Here is an 18,300-nt window from a genome sequence, read left to right as displayed (position 1 = left end):
TTCCAGCACACATTAATGAACGCACATGGTCAATATTTTAGCTTTTTCACACTGTGCTCACTGTCTGCTCCCTCCCTAGAACAGTAGTCTACATCCTGTCTAGTTTCAGAGAGCTGCAGCAGCTGCGTGTCCAGCTTCCCTCAGATTTGAGGTCTACACCATGCCTGGCATTTGTGGTTTCGTGCTCATTGCCCTTTGAGTAGAAGGGTAAGAGAAGGCAGACCTCGCCAGAGCTGTGACGGGAGAAAAAAGAAAGATGGTCATGGATCCAGGGCACACATTGGAGGTCTCTGTTCCCGCTTTCTTGGGTTCAGGGGCACCTCTGTCCCTTCCACTAGTGCCAGTGGGCTCCACCTCTTTTGGGGACGGTCTGACGGTCAATGGAACGTGTCCATGTACAGTGTTCTAGAGCTCTGGGTCATCAGATGGGCCCGAAGGATATGTCTACACTGCGCTTAGACAGCTGGCTCGGGCTAAGGGGCTGTTTAATTGCAATGTAGACGTTCAGGCTTGCGCTGCAGCCTGAGCTCTGGGACCCTCCAACCTCACAGGGCCCTGGGCTCCAGACCAAGTCCGAACGTCTACACCACAATTAAACAGCCCCTTAGTCCAAGTCCCTTAGCCCACATCAGCTGGCATGGGCCAGCCACAGGTTTTTCATTGCAGTGTAGACATATCCTAAAAGTCCACTTGGTTAAGGACTGCCTGTTGCTGCTAGCCGTGCCCTGCCTCAGTCAGCAGGGTTGCCTGCTTACAAACACTCTCTTGGGAAGGAGTGGATCTGAGGTGTCGGACTCATCAGCTACCTTGTGACCCTCCACCTTGCTGGCAAATAAAATGTGTGTGCAGGCAAGCTAAGGTGTAGGACACAAGACCAGCACAAGTGGTCTCTGAAGAGCCGGTTGTTGGGGAGGGAGGCTGTCTTTGTGGTAGTGTTTTTAGCAGCAAGCTCTAGGAAGTGACCTTCACTTCCAGAGCACGGAGGGACAGAAATTCAGTTACCGTTTAAAGTTTTGCTGTGTGCTTTTCCACTGACTCTGTCACTACCGATGGCAGTCAGAAATGTGAAAGACGACAAGACCTGAGTCATTGTGGTCACTTCAGCTTGGGCCAAGCAATGTTAATCTGTCCTGGCAGCCCCCATACCATACCTCTGTCACCAGACATTTCAGTTATGGTTTACTAGGTGATTGTGGCAGTGCTTGGATATTCAGGACACTCAGGGAAGGAGGGCTCCTGCCCCGAAGAGCTCACTGCCTAGGAGCAGACAAACAAGTGGCTCGCGGAAGAGGAGCGGCAAATAAGGCATGTTTGTACAAGTTATCTAGGTTAACCGTAGGCAGCAGGGCAAAAGTCAGTCTTTGAGAGGCTTAAATGTTGGTGGGGTAGGGGTCTTGTGGGCGAGCTGATGAATGCTGTATCAGCATATTCTGTCCTGTGTCCTAATCCAAAATCAGATTTCTCACTGTTGGGACTGCAGGGCTTCGACGACCACTTCTCTAAAATGTTCCCCAAGGCTGCAGAGTATCCTACTGCATTCCAGGAAACCTCCACGTTGGATTGTTATCCCCAGAAATGAATTTTTTTTTTTTTTTTACTGACCTGAAAGTTAACTGCAAGTTAACTGCCATGTTCATTAGCAGAGCTCCTCCGGACTCCTGGTTACCCGCTTTGCTAGCTAGGAATGTTTACTGGTGCTCCCTGTGAGGGCCTGGTATTACTGTCTACTGTGCAGTACAGAAAAATATCATTAATGAAGAGAAATTTAAAGCAAAGGGCATTAAATTAGGAAATGCAAATGTAGGTATCAGAAATGTAAGAGGTAAGCACTGAATTAAGAATAAAATAAAGCTTTGACTAAGACCTTTAAAGTAGTGGGGGAAAGTCTAACTGTAAAGGTGACGAGCCTTTAAATAGCATCAAGAGAAGGTACTTGGTTGTGGGGCAGGGGATGGAACGAGAAGTGGGTGAAGGGAAAGGAGAGTAGACTGTAACACTGTAAGGACTATCGAGGATTTTCTGTAGTGCCCCCTGTACAGACTTGCTGGAACAAGACACCGGAGGTGAAAGAATGCTTTAACTACTTTTGTTTTCTGCTATAATGAATCATTTTACTGGCAGAATCGGAAAAGTATGCTACATTTTCATCATCTTGGTTTCTAATAACAAAGATGGGTTTAAGCTATTAAATTTGTGTGGAAAGGCAAATCTAGAACTTGTACCAAAGTATCTTCATTCTCTGATATTTATAATGCTGGAGACTTGTAAATATGTGAATTACAGCACAGCCAGTTCTGTGTGCATTTTAAGAGTTTTTGGTGCAATTGGCCCCGTTTCCGAGCTGCTAAAGTATTTGAATATAGTTAGGCTTGGCAGGATTAGATTTTTACTGGTAAATGTCAATAAATGCTGATTTCACTATACACACGAAAAAATATTTCCATCGATGATAATTGAAATTTCCATGTAGGCAAGGTAAGAAAAATGCTGCTTGAGAACTTATTAAAGTTTAATTTAAGGCTAATATTTTGAGACGTGGTTGACAATTTGTGTTCCAACGGTTATAAAGCTTTTAGCTTTTTGAATCAGTGTCTATTGTCTATAAATAATTGCCGCCCCACTCCCACCTTTGGCTGACTCCCCGATAAAATTAAATCTATAAAAAATGGAAAAAAAATGCTTAACCCATAATTTTGCACAACTGTGAAAATTAAAATTGATAAAAAATAAAAAACTTTAAAATAAATATCTGTATTAGCTGTCGAAATTATAACAACTAACTGAATTCTGCCATTCTAAATGTAGTTTCAACAAGTCTTTAATTCTATCCGCTACAATGCTAAAACCATAATTGTAATGAAGTGTTAGATCTAAGGCTATTTATTTTACTCAGTGTCAAAATATATTTCCTGTCAAGTTTTCCTAAGTCACGTTTGTACTATACAGGGCACAGTAGCTAGCACTGCATCGTGTATACAACTGCACAAGAAAGCAGAGAGGGTGGCAGCTGCACTGATGGAGAAGGGACGACTGAATGTCGGAGACCATGTCGCTCTGGTTTATCCTCCAGGTAAGGGAATAGAGACAGCAGATACTGTAAAGAAACGTAAGCATCTCGATGCTCAAACAGTCCCACAGCCATTTAATTTGGTAATCCATCTCCAAGTGACCAGCATGTAATTGTTAAGGGGAAGGCTCCTTCACTTCTCTGCTTTTTCTGCTAAGCCGATTCTCCAGTTGGCAGGATAAATTTATCAAATAAATCTATGAAGGTCAGATGGAACGTATCTGGACAGTTGTGCAATACCATGCCATTGGGAAGTGAATAGGGAATGAATTTAGATCACATGAAAGGTACCACATTCTCGGTTCCAAAGAGTGAAAGGATGTGTGCGTTCACAGAATAGGTACAGTAGAGGGCAGTGCTGACCACAAATGCACCTGTGTCCTAACAGGAAGTGACCATCTCTAGAATGAGTTCATGTTTGGTCTCTGTCACTAATGCATGCTTGTAAATGTAGAACAGGAGCATAAAACTCTGCAAAAAGGGTAGTTTAGAGACTGCATAATGTTAACTTATGAAAGACAAATTCTGTATATATTACTTTGAAAGACCGGATTGCCCACTTTATAATCTACCACACCATCTCAAACTTCATGGAATGTATTAATCAGAGAATCGGAGAAATGTAGGACTGGAAGGGATCTCAACAGGTCAGCTAGTCCACCAAATGTACCTAGACCATCCCTGACAGGTGTTTGTCCAACCTGTTCTTAAAAACCGCCAGTGACAGGGGCTCCACATCCTCCCTTGGTAACCTGTTCCAGTACTTATCTGCCCTTATGGTTAGAAAGTTTTTCCTAATAACTAACCTAAATCTTCCTTACTGCAGATTGAGGTGATTTCTTCTTGTCCTATCTTCAATGGATATGGAGAACAATTATCACCATGCTCTTTAGACTAGCCCTTAACATGTTTGAAGATTGTTATTAGGTCCCCCCTCAGTAGTCTTTTCTCAAGACTAAACATGTTCAGTTCTTTAACCTTTCCTCACAGATCAGGTTTTCTAAACCTTTGATTATTTTTGTTGTTCTCCACTGGATTCTCTCCAGTTTTTTCTTCAAGGGTGGCACCCAAAACTGGACATTTTATCGAAATGTATTTCAACAGATCTTCTCATTTGAAGAACTTAAATAATTACTACAAATGTACTAATATTTAAATGCAAAAACTCAAACCCCCCAGGACTGGCTACTTCCAGAGGCAGGGCACTGGTTTAGATGGACCTTTTATGACAAATATATGCGTATAGTCTTTTGATTCTTAAAATGTATTGAGGATATTTTCTGGAATTGGTATGAGAGATTATGATGATTTGTGAAATTAAAACTAGCTTTTGTCCTTAACAGGAGTAGACCTAATAGCAACTTTCTATGGCTGTTTATATGCCGGCTGTATACCCATAACAGTTCGACCCCCTCACCCACAAAATCTTGCTACTACTCTGCCCACTGTCAAGATGATTGTAGAGGTATGAGAGATTCCTTTGTGTTTTGTTTTTGTTTAGTTTAAAACTGTTGATCCAATAAGTAAAAAATTGCCCAATAAACCTCATGGTACGGTAAATATAAAATAATATGAATTTCTGAAAAATGTAGTGCTGTGACCCTCTGACCCAGAGTCTATACATGTTTCATTAAACTAGTTAAAAACTTGTTTTCCATTATCACAATTTTCTTTTTCTTTGTTTACAACTTTTTTTATCATCAGCTCCTTCAGGTTGGACTGACTTGGGTGGATATTAAAGCACAAGCACATCCATTCATCAGTTTTGTTAACGTTTTGAATGTTGTACTTTGTACAGGTCAGTAAGTCTGCATGTATCCTTACAACACAAGGAATAATGAAACTGCTGAAGTCCAAGGAAGCTGCCACAGCTGTAGATATTAAAACATGGCCCACCATTTTGGATACAGGTACAGATGTCTAACTACTTGCTAATAATATAATAAGATTTACATTTGGACATGCAAAGAAGTGTGGATAACTGAAAAGATGCATCATGGCTTTTCCAATATGATTTAAAGCTGTTAGCATAACTGGCTGTTTTTGCAAGGATGTCCGTTAGCTTGGAGCCCTGTTAATTACTTATCCTGTTAGCACAGCTGGCTAGCTGGATTGGTGTTGAGTCTCTCGTATTGTGGCTGCATGTCAATCCATAAACCATGAATAACCTAATATTCCAATGTTTTAAAGGTTTACTGCTCTACCTTTTCCAAAATAATGTGCAATTGTATTGCTTTTGTGTATTTTAAATAGATGATATACCTAAAAAGAAGGTGGCTAATATTTTTAGACCTCCATCCCCGGATATGTTGGCCTATTTGGACTTCAGTGTGTCTACGACTGGCATATTAGCAGGAGTAAAGGTATAGTAATTGAATTGAGATGATTGTCTTAACTAGTTTCTTCCCTGGAATCTTTTCATATTCTTTATTCCATTCAACTCAATCTGGGAAGAAGCCTAAAAATGGTGAGAGATGTTTTAATGTAAACATATTTCAAATCTCACATTGCAACCAAGATTTCTGATGTAGACCTGTCAGGCACAGCTGTCTAGAAATATTCAGTTAATGATGGTTATAGCTGGGGAATTGGTGAGACTTAAGAGAAGAGGTGAAGGCCTGGTCTACATTACAAAGTTATGTTGTTGTCAGCTGCCGTGCGTCAGTCTAGTCGTGCATGTGTCCACACTTAACTTTGTCTCGAACTGATATAAGAGCTCTCTTACGCCAACATAGTGACACCACTTCCCTGAGCAATATTGAGCCATGGTCGATGTACTGAGGTCAACGCAGCACGAGAGTAGACACTTGTTACCTATGTCAACCCTAATAATTCTCCAGCAGCTGTCCCACAATGGCCCATGCTGACCACTCTGGTCACCATTGTGAACTCCACTGCCCAGGGGTCACGTAGACCAGAAGCCCGCCATCGCCACCACCCACCATTTAAAGCCCTGTGAACTTTTGAAATTCCTTTTCCTGATTGCCTGACTTGATGAGCACACTGAGCAGCTCTCCTTTAAGTGCAACTGACCTTACTGGCTACACACTCCTGTCTGGAGACAGGAGATATTGGATCTCCTGGACCTGTGGGGAGAAGACTGTGCAGGCACAGTTCCGAACCAACCATAGAAACGTCACCATCTGTGAGCAGATTGCTCGGGGGATGCAGGAGAAGGGGTACAAAAGGGACAAGCAGCAGGGCCACATGAAAGTTAAGGAGCTGCAGCAAGCATACCAGAAGGCCAAGGAGGCCAACAATCGATCTGGTGCTGAGCCGCAGACCTGACACTTTTACAAAGAGCCACTTGCCATACTCAGTGGAGACCTCTCGCCCATACACACCACTGTGGATACCTCCAAGAGCCCAAGTCACAGGTCCCTGCCATGAACAGCAAGGAGGAAGAGGTGGACAAGGAGGAGGAGAATGGGGGGACAGGCAACTGGGGGATCCAGCTGCATAGTGAGCCAGGACCTGTTTTTGAGTCCAGCCAGTCGAGCACAGACAAGCCCAACGCAGGGGAAGGAAACTCAGGTACGTGTGTAGGGATGGCACCCTGTGCTAGGATGCTAAGCTACCAATGGTGCTCCGCACTGAACATCGAAACAAGCTCTCCTGCTGAGTACGTGCACCGCTGACCCAAGGAGCCAAGTGTGCACGCGAACAAGTGATGTACTGACTGCAGTGGCTCTATGCCGATGTCACTTGCATCGACATACGTTTGTAGCGTAGACATGGTCAGAGAAGGAACAGTCCTGAAGTTAAGGGGCATGACTTGGAGTAAAGAGTACTGTTCTCAACTACCACAGAAATGCTGTTCAACTATAGGCAAATCACTTAAAGATGACCCTCAAAATATCTTAGGAAACACAGGGCTTGTACCTTTTTGTTCCTTTAGGATGCATAAAGAGGGCTTATGGAGGGGTTAAAAAAAAATTTTCTCTGTGTTTTGGACCTTAGAAATTTCAGGAATGTCAGCTCTGGTCTTTCCTGTTTTTGCTGGAGGATTCCCTGGATATCTGAAGAGGTGCATTACTAGCACTCGCACCTTTATTGAAGGGGTTACATGATGCTGAACATGACTTCCCTTATTCACATTGACTGCAAAATCATGGCCCGCGTCATGGCTTCTACATCCAGTATTCCCAAGTGTGTTTAAACATGTAAAAATTTCCTGACATACATGAGCCTGTTTTCCTTCTCCAGATGTCACATGCAGCTACAAGTGCCTTATGTCGCTCTGTAAAGCTACAGTGTGAACTATACCCTTCACGACAGATTGCCATCTGCCTTGACCCTTATTGTGGCCTCGGGTTTGCACTATGGTGCCTCTGCAGGTACAGTATTTAAACCTTATACCTACGTGGGGCTTCCTTGCTTTTCTGTTTTCTGTTTGCCTGCTCTGTTTGCAGTCACTATTATGGTACTTTTTACACCTGGTTATCTGGCAACTTCCTGAGACCCAAACATATTTGTTTTGTACGGGAGAAGAAACATTGTTTGTAAATACGGGTTACTTGGATTTCAGGTACAAGAAAGAGAGGATTTCAGTATTGGTTTCATCTAGATCAGTGGTCCTCAACCTATTTATCAGATGCAGCCCACACTGTATTACCTGGGCCGCAGGTTGAGAATCAGTGCCCCCCCAACCTCTCCCCACAGACACCTATGCCCAGCGCCTCCCATCCAGAGACCCCTCCACAGAGTGGGACCAGGAGTGGGGTCGTGGGCGGGGGGCCAGGTGGCAGGGACCCTGGACTTGGCCATGCAGCAGGGCAGCCTGGACCCCGTGGGGAAGTCCCTGGATCCTCCGAAGGGCTGGCCGGAGGCCCCGACCTCGTTGCGCCAGGCAGCCGGGAACCTGGACCCGGCAGCCTTTAGCACACAGCTGGGCCGCAGCTGTGTGCTAATTGTGCCGCATGCGGCCTGTGGGTTGAAAACCACTGATCTAGATCAAATAAACCTCTCCAGAAGTGTCTCTTTGAGTCAGGGGCCCTAACTCGATACATGTACATAAAGCACCCAACACCAGGTTGGCATTATACAGTAATAAATAACAGTATAATTAGAAGCAAGCAATTTAACATTCCCTAAAATGCAAGGGGAAGTGTTTGGCTCAGATAGTAAAATCACTAAAGTTCAACACATCCAGTACTGTTGTACAATTGTTCATCTCTCATTACCTCATTCATTTTAAATTGAGTTACCCAACCAAATACAAAGTAATTAGTTTATGATCAGCCCTCTGCTGTGGAATGCTTTCACTTTTTAGATGGTTAATGAATAAATACATAAATGGAATACAAGAGGTTTATTTAAACAAAGATCGAAAATCGAGACCATTGCAAAGTCAGGCACCCTACATTTTAGATGGGGGAAAAATAGTGGGGGAAGGAGAATAAATGTAATTTAAATCTTGAGAACATCTTATAGTTTCAGCAAGGAAAAAAAAACATGGTTTCAAAATACAGTTAAATAAAATCAGAGAATCTGTGTTCTTTACTGGTGTGCATTTTTTAAAGGAAGGGGAGTTGCATATGAGGTGTTTTCTGTCCAAATGTGCCATAAGCCTTGCCTTTACTGACTGCATACAGTGCTAGGTTGTTCTCTCTGAATGCAGCATCATAGAGTTTATCTATTTGGAGTACAGAATTGATCCAGAAACAGAATACAGAGGGGCTATTTAAAAACCCAAACCTATTTGTAGTACTGGCCACTGACAAGCCAAAAGTTTTTGAAGGGGAAAGCCTGGCAGGGAACATGGTCACCCACTGAATGCACACTGGGGAAGCTGGAACACTCCCAACAATACTCTTCTGAGCCTGTTTTTCAGTGCACCACTGAAAGGGTTGTTCCTTTGTTTCCTTGACACTAATTGATTTAAGACCGTATTTACCAATGTTACATCACACCGTATTTACCAATGTTGCATACATCTGTCATTTCACTATATTAAAAAAATTAAGTTGGAACTAATTCAAATTCTCTCTTGCTTTCCATTCCTATCTGCTAACTGTTAACCAGATTCTAAATTAAAATCTTTGATATGAACATAGACTCTGTTCGTTAGAAGCTGACAGATCCAGGGCACCTGCTGGGGAGAACACAATAAAATTTTCATTGACATTGACTGTAAATCCATTCACCTTTCAATCAAAGATCCAGTTGACCCATTAGGAACTGCTTAGTGCATTTTCTGCAAGACTGATTCTCTAACATTTATCTAACAAATATGTGAAAGGTAGTTGTATTTATGAAGAATAGTAACTACTGTGGGAACAGTAGTACCAAAATCTTCTGTGGGTAGGTAGTGACAAAACCCTTTTTGTAATAGGCTAGCATTCGTATTTTCTAACCTCCGTTCTTAGTACCCTGTCATGTATCTCATCAGATAGAGATCTTTGACTTTTCTGTCAAGGGAAAATCAGAGGGTATCTATTAAGAGTGAGGTTAAATGTATTTGATACATGCATGATGGGTACAAATAAGGCTGGTTGTAAAATCTTGATGAGTTCTTCAACCTCTCTGTTGTCTCACATTCTGGATCCATCATGTGCTGCAATTATTTGTTAATCTATCAATAGAGAATTTTATTGTTAATTGCCAAAATGCAAGTTTTATTTTTTTAACATATGCGGTCTAGTGAAATGTTTAAACTGGCATTGCTGCTTCTCGTTAGTTTTTCAACATCATAAAAATAAGTTCAAGTCCTCCTCAAAAGGACTCCTCCTTATTTGTTGTCTCATTCTGACATACATTTGGCAGGCAGTGTTTACTGGCTACCTTTCTTGTTTTTTCAGTGAAGTTTGAAGTATTTCTTTATCTCTTGCCTTTTGTCCTACAATCAGAAAAATATTTTGTGTATAACACTAATTTTTCTCATGTAGCTTGTGTGTATATATAAACCTTCCACTGAAGGCAAATTTAATATACTGGTTTGTTTTTCTCTTACACTGGTATTAACTGTGAGGAAAATGGCCAGTTCCCTGATGGATTTAACCTGGGAATAGACTCATTTCTGAGACTTTGAGACCTCTATGGGGTGGGTGGTTTATACTCATGGGGGGAGAGGCTGGGTTGAGTCCCCTCCTGCCCTGTATTCCTGCTTCATGGACTGCCCAATGGCTCCTCTGAGAGAACAGCCTCCACCAGCTGCTACATCTCTCCTCTCCCTCTGCCCAGAAAGCAGTGTGGGAGGTGGTTTATGCCGGCGACGGAGACTAGTGAGATGGAGCCCAGAGCAGATCTCTTGCTGAGGAAGAGGTGGGATGTGGACAACAGTGGAGCAGTGAGGCTGAGGCTGACCACCCAATTGCGGGGTGACTCTTTGGATGGCTTTAACTTGGAGGTTCTGTGGGGGGCCTGGGAAGGTAGTGGAGGGCTCCGTTTGAAAATGGGTGAGGGACAATATGGGATCTTGCGTTTGAGGGGTCCTGGAGCAGACTAAGTGCCCAAGGTGAGAGTCCACTTGTCCTCAGCCCTTCGGTATGACTTACTGAAGATGCGTAAACTCTCCCTGAAGTTTAATCCCTCTTTACACTTTGGATCACTTTCTTTGGCTTGTATAAATGAAAATCACTTCATTATATTAGAGGACAGATTTCCCTTAGCTCTGACTCAAGCCGTCACTCTGCAAACCCCAGTGGTATGCCTGGATGCTTGCTTTTTATGGAGGGCTGACTGAGTTTTAAACAGAAGCTCTGGGTACTAAGCTCTGCTATTGGTCTGCTTTATCTTGTTCTTTCCATGCCTCCCCGCTTTTGGCATGATGCCTGTTCAGCATAGTTGAAGTGTACTTTATCTGTGTGTTTCTCTCTCTTTCTTTTGGGTGGCGGATAGTGTATATTCAGGACACCAGTCTATTTTGGTCCCTCCTCTTGAACTGGAGAGCAATGTGTCTTTGTGGTTGTCTGCTGTCAGTCAGTACAAAGTGCGGGTCACCTTCTGTTCTTACTCTGTCATGGAGATGTGCACCAAAGGCCTGGGAACACAGACTGATGTTCTTCGGGTAAGTGGACTTCATTTCTGCGTATACTAATGTACAAGTATCTCTCTAATGTTTTTAGTTTGTTGTAGGTCATCAGCTGAAAAATGAGCTCCTTTGCGGAATCTCTGAAAGCCTTTGATTATGCTTTGCTTCTTGGCAAATGCTGTAGTTGAAATTGCGGAAGTTGTCACTTGCTCACAAATTTCAGGAAAAAAAAATCACATTTTGGATTTGGTGTTTCCATGCTTGATCTCAAGTAACAAGGTATTTTTAGTTTTGAAATTTTGAGGGAAATACTCAGCAGGTTCAGTGAACTCGTTCTTTCTGAAAAATGAAAGCCAAAAATAAATCCTGCCATCCACTTGTCAATCCCTTCTTTTCCTATGTCGGAATTCTCCACACCAAACGTTCTGAACCATTAAGCTGCTGACACACACCAGAATGGACATAATAAACTGTACCCAGAACATAGCTCTAAATTTTGGGGCTTGGCAAGAACAAAAGTTTACCAGTTGAATCCTGCAACTTCCCATCAGTTACAAGTAACATGGATTTTTGGTGCAATGCCACTTTTGTGAAGCTCTGTGTATATCCCACACAGACTGATAACATTTTATATTTTGTCTGATTTACAGACCTCTTCCCTTTAGATTCATTGGGCAGCAGTTTCAGCATCCAGTGAACATATAGAAAGTATGGCAGCTTGTGCAATCTGGAGTGAGCTGGTTCGTTAAGGGCTTATTGTGTTTTATAAAGACTCCCATCCTGTTCCCACTTCTGAGGCGCCTGTGCCATGGGGTAACACTGTACTTATACTCAGCTGACCAAACCTCTCTCTTTGAGCAACCTGAGCTAGGTGATCTCAATTTCCAAATATGGACGTTGGTGAGAGTTAGCATATGAAAAATCAGGCAATACAGCCCTACAGTAGTGTTATACCTCCCAAAATCCAAGATGCTGTCAGAATTTCACCTTAGTCAATCATCACACTCCTAAAAGTCCTTGTCCTTAGGCTCAATGTACAAAAGCAGCAGTTTGGGTGGACACACAAGCCCTTGAAAATCAATCCAAATTTTTGTTGCCGTTTACACCAACACATCAATTTGAGCAGTGTCCCAAATAAATCATCCACTGTATTTCTGATGTTACCTGTTAGCAGAACTCGTCTTGCACTTAATGCACTGGTTAACCAGTTATAGTTGCATATTTTTTTGCTTGGCAAGATCTCTCTGGTGGTTTTTGGTATACAATAAGAGAGCCATTATTTTGTACTTTAAGGGAAAAATAAATTACCTCTCAATCTTTTTCTCTAAAGGTGGTAATTATACTGTAGTTCCATGTTCATCTACAGCACCCTTTCCCCCTTCTATGTTTGAGGGAAAGATTTCTGTATTGAGACCCATCATTTGATTGAAAAGGAACTCCGGTATATTTCAGCAGCAGGAGCGCTCCCACTGAAGCAGTGATTTTACTACTCAGAATTGTAGTTAGGGACTTTTCCTATGCTGGAATCATGCAGAAGCAAAGTCCCAAAAGTGGGGACCTATTGTAGTTACTGTCTTCAGAGGTTACTATCTTTATTCATTACCATTAACCTGGCTGACAGTAGTAGACTTCCCTTTGCCAGGTAGTCTCGTTGTTATACCTTTAAAAACAAAAAGGGAAGAGGTTATTGATATTCTATTTTTAAGCATAAGTATATATTAGTAGTATGTATTACATTTCCTAGGTCCCTCCTGCAGTAGACCCAATCTTTCCTGACATTTCTAAAATCAGTCTATCCCTTAATCCAACTGCAAAAGTAGGAGTCTCCTGAAATTGCTAATTTCTGTGTTATGAGGTATTGTTTTCTCCCTGTCTTCTTTCAAACACCCTCTCCAACAGATGAAGGGAGTTAACCTGTCCTGTGTACGAACATGTATGGTGGTGGCAGAGGAGAGACCAAGGATTGCACTAACACAGTCCTTCTCAAAATTATTCAAAGACCTGGGCCTCTCTGCACGTTCAGTGAGCACCACATTTGGCTGCAGGGTCAACGTAGCTATTTGCTTGCAGGTGAGATCGGATTATAATCCTTCCGTTCAGCTAATGCATATCAGAGAACTTGATTAGAGCTGTGTCCTGAACAGATTTTTTTCTGTTGAATTTTATCGTTGGTTTGTTCTAAGCCCCACACTCCCTGTGTGCCTTCCTACTACTAAATCACTGAAATAAATTCTGAAGGTTGGTTGGTTGGTTTTTTTGGTTGGTTGGGTTTTTTTTTGCATGGCTGGAATGGGGGACTTTGAGTATATGACAGTCTTGCCCTTCTGTAGTGATGGATAGCCAACTGAGTTAGCTTTGAATCAATACAAAGAAGTGTACTGTGACATTATCAGCTATGAATGAACAGTACTAAGATAAATATGTAAGTTACTATGGCTGTGCATCATAAATATTCCAAGCAATATCATTATAGCTCTGGGTGATTATGATTTAAACTTTGCATTTTGATACTGGCGTATGTATATATGGAGCAAATTGGAGAGTTCTTCAGATAAGAAATTCTGTGTTAAAGAAGCTGTCATGTTGACAAGCTCTACAATTTTCTTTGCATGCTGTCTTGCTTATGTTATGTTTTTCTGGGCAAAGTATTTGTTGTCTTTGAATGTGCCACACTGACTTTTTCCAGTAAAAAAGTATAATCCGAGACCGAACGGATATGCCTTTAAAATGCACAGCCCAGCATTCAGAGTGGGGAGGATAGCATTGAGTGGTGCCTTGTTTTGGTTATTTGGTACTTCAGTCACAGCTACATTTTTTTGGCTCACTGAACCAGACTTAAATCTAGTTCTGTTAAACCACATAGATGTGGTGCTCCCTCTCCCCAAAAAAGTAGTGCATGTTATTACAGAACATCATGTGGCTTTATTATAGGCTAATAAAGTGGTAGATACCCCTATATGATGACTGACTACGTTAACTCTGTTTTGATAAAGGCAAGTTTCAATGAATCTGTCAGGTGTTAGGCCCCCTTCCTCCAAAGATGTACGCACATGCTTAACTTGACATACGTGGGAATTCCCACTGAAGTCAGTGGAACTACTCACATGCATAATGTTAAGCACTTGTATAACTGTTTGCAGGTTTAGGACCTTAAGTTGTAAATTCTTTGCAGTCAGACAGTGAATGTACATTGGAAGTCAGATAGTCAAAGACTGAGGTTCTGTACAGGCAGGGCCGGTGCAACCACTAGGCGAACTAGGCAGTGGCCTAGGGCAGCAAGTGGTTGGGGGCGCCCGGGGCCGTCCTCAGGCATAGACAGCTGGGTAGGGCACCTGAAAATTTGGGGCATCACTGGGTCTTAGTGTCCACCCTCCTCGTTTTCCTATCCCTGTTGTGACACTTCCTGCAGGCTCTGAGTCTTCCTGGGAAGGGGATCTAGTAGTTAAAAGAGATACAGTCTCCGGCCTGCCAGACCTATTAGCACAACACTGAAACTGTTAAAGAGCCATTCAAGGGGTAATGAAGACATTTAACAGGCATTTGCCAACCCCCAGGTATCTACTGTCAGTTTCTGAATGTACTGACAAAAACAGTTGTGCATGACTGTCATATTTACTCAGAACATGTCAGTCTACAGGACCTTAGTGTAAAATTTGCTTTAAAAATATTTCATTAGTGAGTTGGTGAAGATTATAAAATCACATCTCTAAAAAATCCTTGCATAGATTTTTAGATGCACAATCATCGTTAGCCTTAAATGCTTGGATCTTCAGACATATGGTTTTTTAAATAAATTCTTCAAAAGACCACCCTTATCTAAAATACACATTTTAATTACTATAGTAAAAAAACTTACTTCCAAAGTCTTCCTGTCCTTTCTGTCCATCCATTTCTCCCTTCACCCCCTCCTCTCTCTGCCCCCCCCCACCCCCCCAAAAATTGAAGGAAGCAACAGCCCTTTGCTTCCAGATAGCTGGACAAAGAGTTTCCCTTTCTTTACTTCTGACTATCTGATGAACTAGTTTTAAGCAAAATCAGTACCTTAGTAAGATATAAAATCCTTTGTTATGCCTAAAATCTTTGGAAACATATTTTTTAAAGTTGGTGAAATTTCATAAACATGTTATGGAGATCACACAGTAAATTAGTGTTCCCGTTTTCTAAAAGCAATGAACACTGTTATGAACACACTAAACCTCTGTGACTGATTAATTTAAAATAATGTCTGTTTCAGTGAGTTAAATATGTAGTAATCTGGAATGATTACTTTTTGAAGGCTTAAGAGTACATTTAAAATATAAAATCAGCTTAGAAATACTGATTAAGAAAATGTAAAACAGAGAAGAGCTGCATCATGTATTCCATAATATTTAATGTCATATTCAGCAAGACAGCTGTCTCACCCTTACTACAAAGTTTTTGCAAATAAATGTCTGACAAACTTCAGAGCATATCAAAAAACCTGTCACTGACATTTTTTTTATTCCCAATTTTAGTGCTTTTAATTAGGTACCTTCTGCATGAGGGAGAGGGTACAGAGGTCTCTGTGGGGAACTGTGACTCTCCGCCACCGTGAGGCGGGCTGGGCGTCTTATTCTTTCTGCCTTGTCCCTCCATCCCCACCGGGCTGCAAGCTCAGGCTGCCGTCAGGCATAGGGGCACCAGTTTAATAATACTGCATAGGGCCCCATAAATCCTAAGGATGGCCTTGGGGACGCCAAAAAGCGGTGCCCTGGCTCGGCAGGGAGAAGCCACCTTCCGGAGGCACCAGAGAGCCAGAGCGTTGACTTGCAGGGGCGGTGAGCCCCAACCATGGAGGAGCCGGCGCAGCGCAGGGGGGCAGGAGCCCTGCAAGGGCGGTGGCATTACTAGCAGGGAGCAGCCGCACCCCCCGCCCCTCCTGCCCAGGTTGCGGCCTGGCGCCCGCCCCGGGGGCTCCTGCAGGCTGCAGCAGATGCATGCGGGTAGAGGCCCCCGTGCGCCCCTCAGGTCCCCCCTCGCCACGCTCGGGCTCTACGGCTCCTGGGCATGTGAGCCGCCGCCGGGGCGCAGGGCCCTGAGCCTGCTCCGGGAGGGGCAGCGGCGGCGGCGACAGCGGCTCACACGCCCAGGAGCGGCAGAGCCGAGTGCGGTGAGGGGGGAGCCAGGGGGATGCACGGGGGCTTCTGCCCACATGCATCTGCTGCAGGAGCCCCCAGAAGGCAGCTCCTCCCTGCCGAGCTGCTGCAGCGGCCCAAGCCCGGCAAAGCCACTGAGTGGACTCGGGGCTGGGGCTGCCGGGGTGGGGTGGGGAGGGCTCACAAGGAGGCTGTGCACCCTCCAGGGGAGTTCAGGGGAAGGGGAGGGAGGAACCTGGTCTGGGGAGCAGCCCCTGGGGTCTATAAAGGCTTGTTGGGATTTGCCCCTCAATGAACCGATGTTATGGGGTGGGGGTGGGCGCAAGCTGGAAGTTTCGCCTAGGGCACAAAATATCCTTGCACCGGCCCTGTGTACAGGTTGTTACTACACCTTCCTAAAATGTCAGCTACAGGATGTTATTTCCTTTTGGACCTGCTACCACTAGAGAAAAGAAGTCCTGTTTTCTTGGGAGCATCTTTGAATGTTCTCACCCTAGATTCTCCCACGAGAAGAGAGAAATAATCCTTAGCAAAAGTTGTATGAATCTTAACCCTAAAAGAATACCTTTCTTTAACTTGTTCAGAAGGGAAAGGTTTTTTTTTAAAATGGTTTATGACACACATTTGTAGTCTGGTGATTTTTATAGCTGACAGCTTTTCAAACTCCTCTTTTCTCCTTCTCTCCATACTGTATCTCTAACCTTATGTGCAAAGTCTCTTGTAATTCATCCTTGCAAATAGATGTTATAACCCCAATGAATTTAGAAGTGCAACTTCATGTTATACACTTTGCATCCTGTATAAATACATTTTCTCAGATAGGAGCTAGACAGATGACAACCCGCAGAAGAAATGATTTATCAATATAGTAGCAGCAATACCACATAAGGAGAACACCTAGTAATATTGCTGCATTTGAAGTTGTGTTAAATCCCTCAGAGATAACTGACAAGACTCCAGATCTTGTATTGTGTGCCAATAGCGTTTCCTCTTAGCAGACTTCAGCTTCAGAATGGGCCATGCATGATATCACTTATTCTACGGCTAAGAACCTCAAACCTTTTGAACGGCGGTTCTCAAACTGGGGGTTGGGACCCCTCAAGGAGTCATGAGGTTATTACATGGGGGGTCACGAGCTGTCAGCCTCCACCCTAAACCTCACTTTGCCTCCAGCATTTATAATGGTGTTTAATTTCTAAAACAGTGTTTTTAATTTATAAGGGGGGGGGGTCGCACTCAGAGGCTTGCTATGTGAAAGGGGTCACCAGTACAGAAGTTTGAGAACCACTGCTTTTGAATATGCTGTCCCAGGTATAATTGCACTTTAAAAGAGCTACACAGTCTTTTTTTTGCACAGATGAAGGAAGATTAATTAAAAGACCTAAATACAAAGGTAAAATAGGTGTAAATAAAGTAATTTAATGAACTCATTACACGGGAGAGTAGATAGATAAGTTACCCACACATATAGACGCAAACGTGTGTTGTGTCTGTTTGAAAATCCCAGAGTAAGACTCGAGATCTACATAAAATCAAGAGTGGAGTGTGTAGAAATGTGATTGGCTGTAAGTGTTTTTTAAGTGCCTAAATAAGGATTTAGGAGCCCCACTTTAGGCACCTTTTTTGAAAGTCTTGGGCAACAATTGTAATGACAAAGTAAGAATGGGAAAGATTAATTTGGGCCCGTTGAGTTTCCCCTACAGCTGAAAATAAAGGCACATCAGATATTAGCAAGCAAAATAGGGAGAGAAGGACCTCTGGAAATCCATACCCTCACAGAGCCATCCTTTAGAGAGCCTTTATGAAGAGATCTGCTTGCTGAATTCACAAGTAGTGGGAGACTAAAGATTGTCTGAGTCCATGTTTTTTTCAATGGAAGTGTCTACTTTATGGCAATGGACTGACCCCTAAGCTCCTATACTACTCCACAAATGTAAACAATTCCTATTTCTAAACTGTTTTAAGAAAACTTTCAAGAATTGAGCAGTACGGACAGTGAAAAGTTCACCCAACATGCACTTGCTGACCGTTGTCCACTTTTATTGAAAAGATTTTTTTTAAAGTTCTTCTTCTCCTCTCCCCCTGAAAACCCCACAACCCAAAACATTCTCATTCTGCAATGTTCTATTTAAGTGCATATCAGT

The 18,300-nt window shown here is 42.9% G+C and overlaps 1 protein-coding gene across 1 annotated transcript in view; it reads left to right on the top strand.

Annotated features, from left to right (window-relative positions):
* Window positions 1-18,300, top strand: part of DIP2A (disco interacting protein 2 homolog A) — a 215,801-nt gene that overhangs the window by 179,282 nt on the left and 18,219 nt on the right. The window contains exons 26-32 of the mRNA XM_065412925.1: window positions 2,947-3,070; window positions 4,411-4,532; window positions 4,866-4,977; window positions 5,321-5,430; window positions 7,274-7,404; window positions 10,907-11,075; window positions 12,939-13,109. Of these exons, the coding sequence (XP_065268997.1) occupies window positions 2,947-3,070; window positions 4,411-4,532; window positions 4,866-4,977; window positions 5,321-5,430; window positions 7,274-7,404; window positions 10,907-11,075; window positions 12,939-13,109 (939 nt within the window). The remainder of the gene's footprint in view (window positions 1-2,946; window positions 3,071-4,410; window positions 4,533-4,865; window positions 4,978-5,320; window positions 5,431-7,273; window positions 7,405-10,906; window positions 11,076-12,938; window positions 13,110-18,300) is intronic.

Source organism: Emys orbicularis, chromosome 11, assembly GCF_028017835.1.
Source record: "Emys orbicularis isolate rEmyOrb1 chromosome 11, rEmyOrb1.hap1, whole genome shotgun sequence".
Lineage (NCBI taxonomy): Eukaryota > Metazoa > Chordata > Testudines > Emydidae > Emys > Emys orbicularis.
Note: the sequence above shows the minus strand (reverse complement) of the source record. Positions and strands in the feature narration are given on the sequence as shown.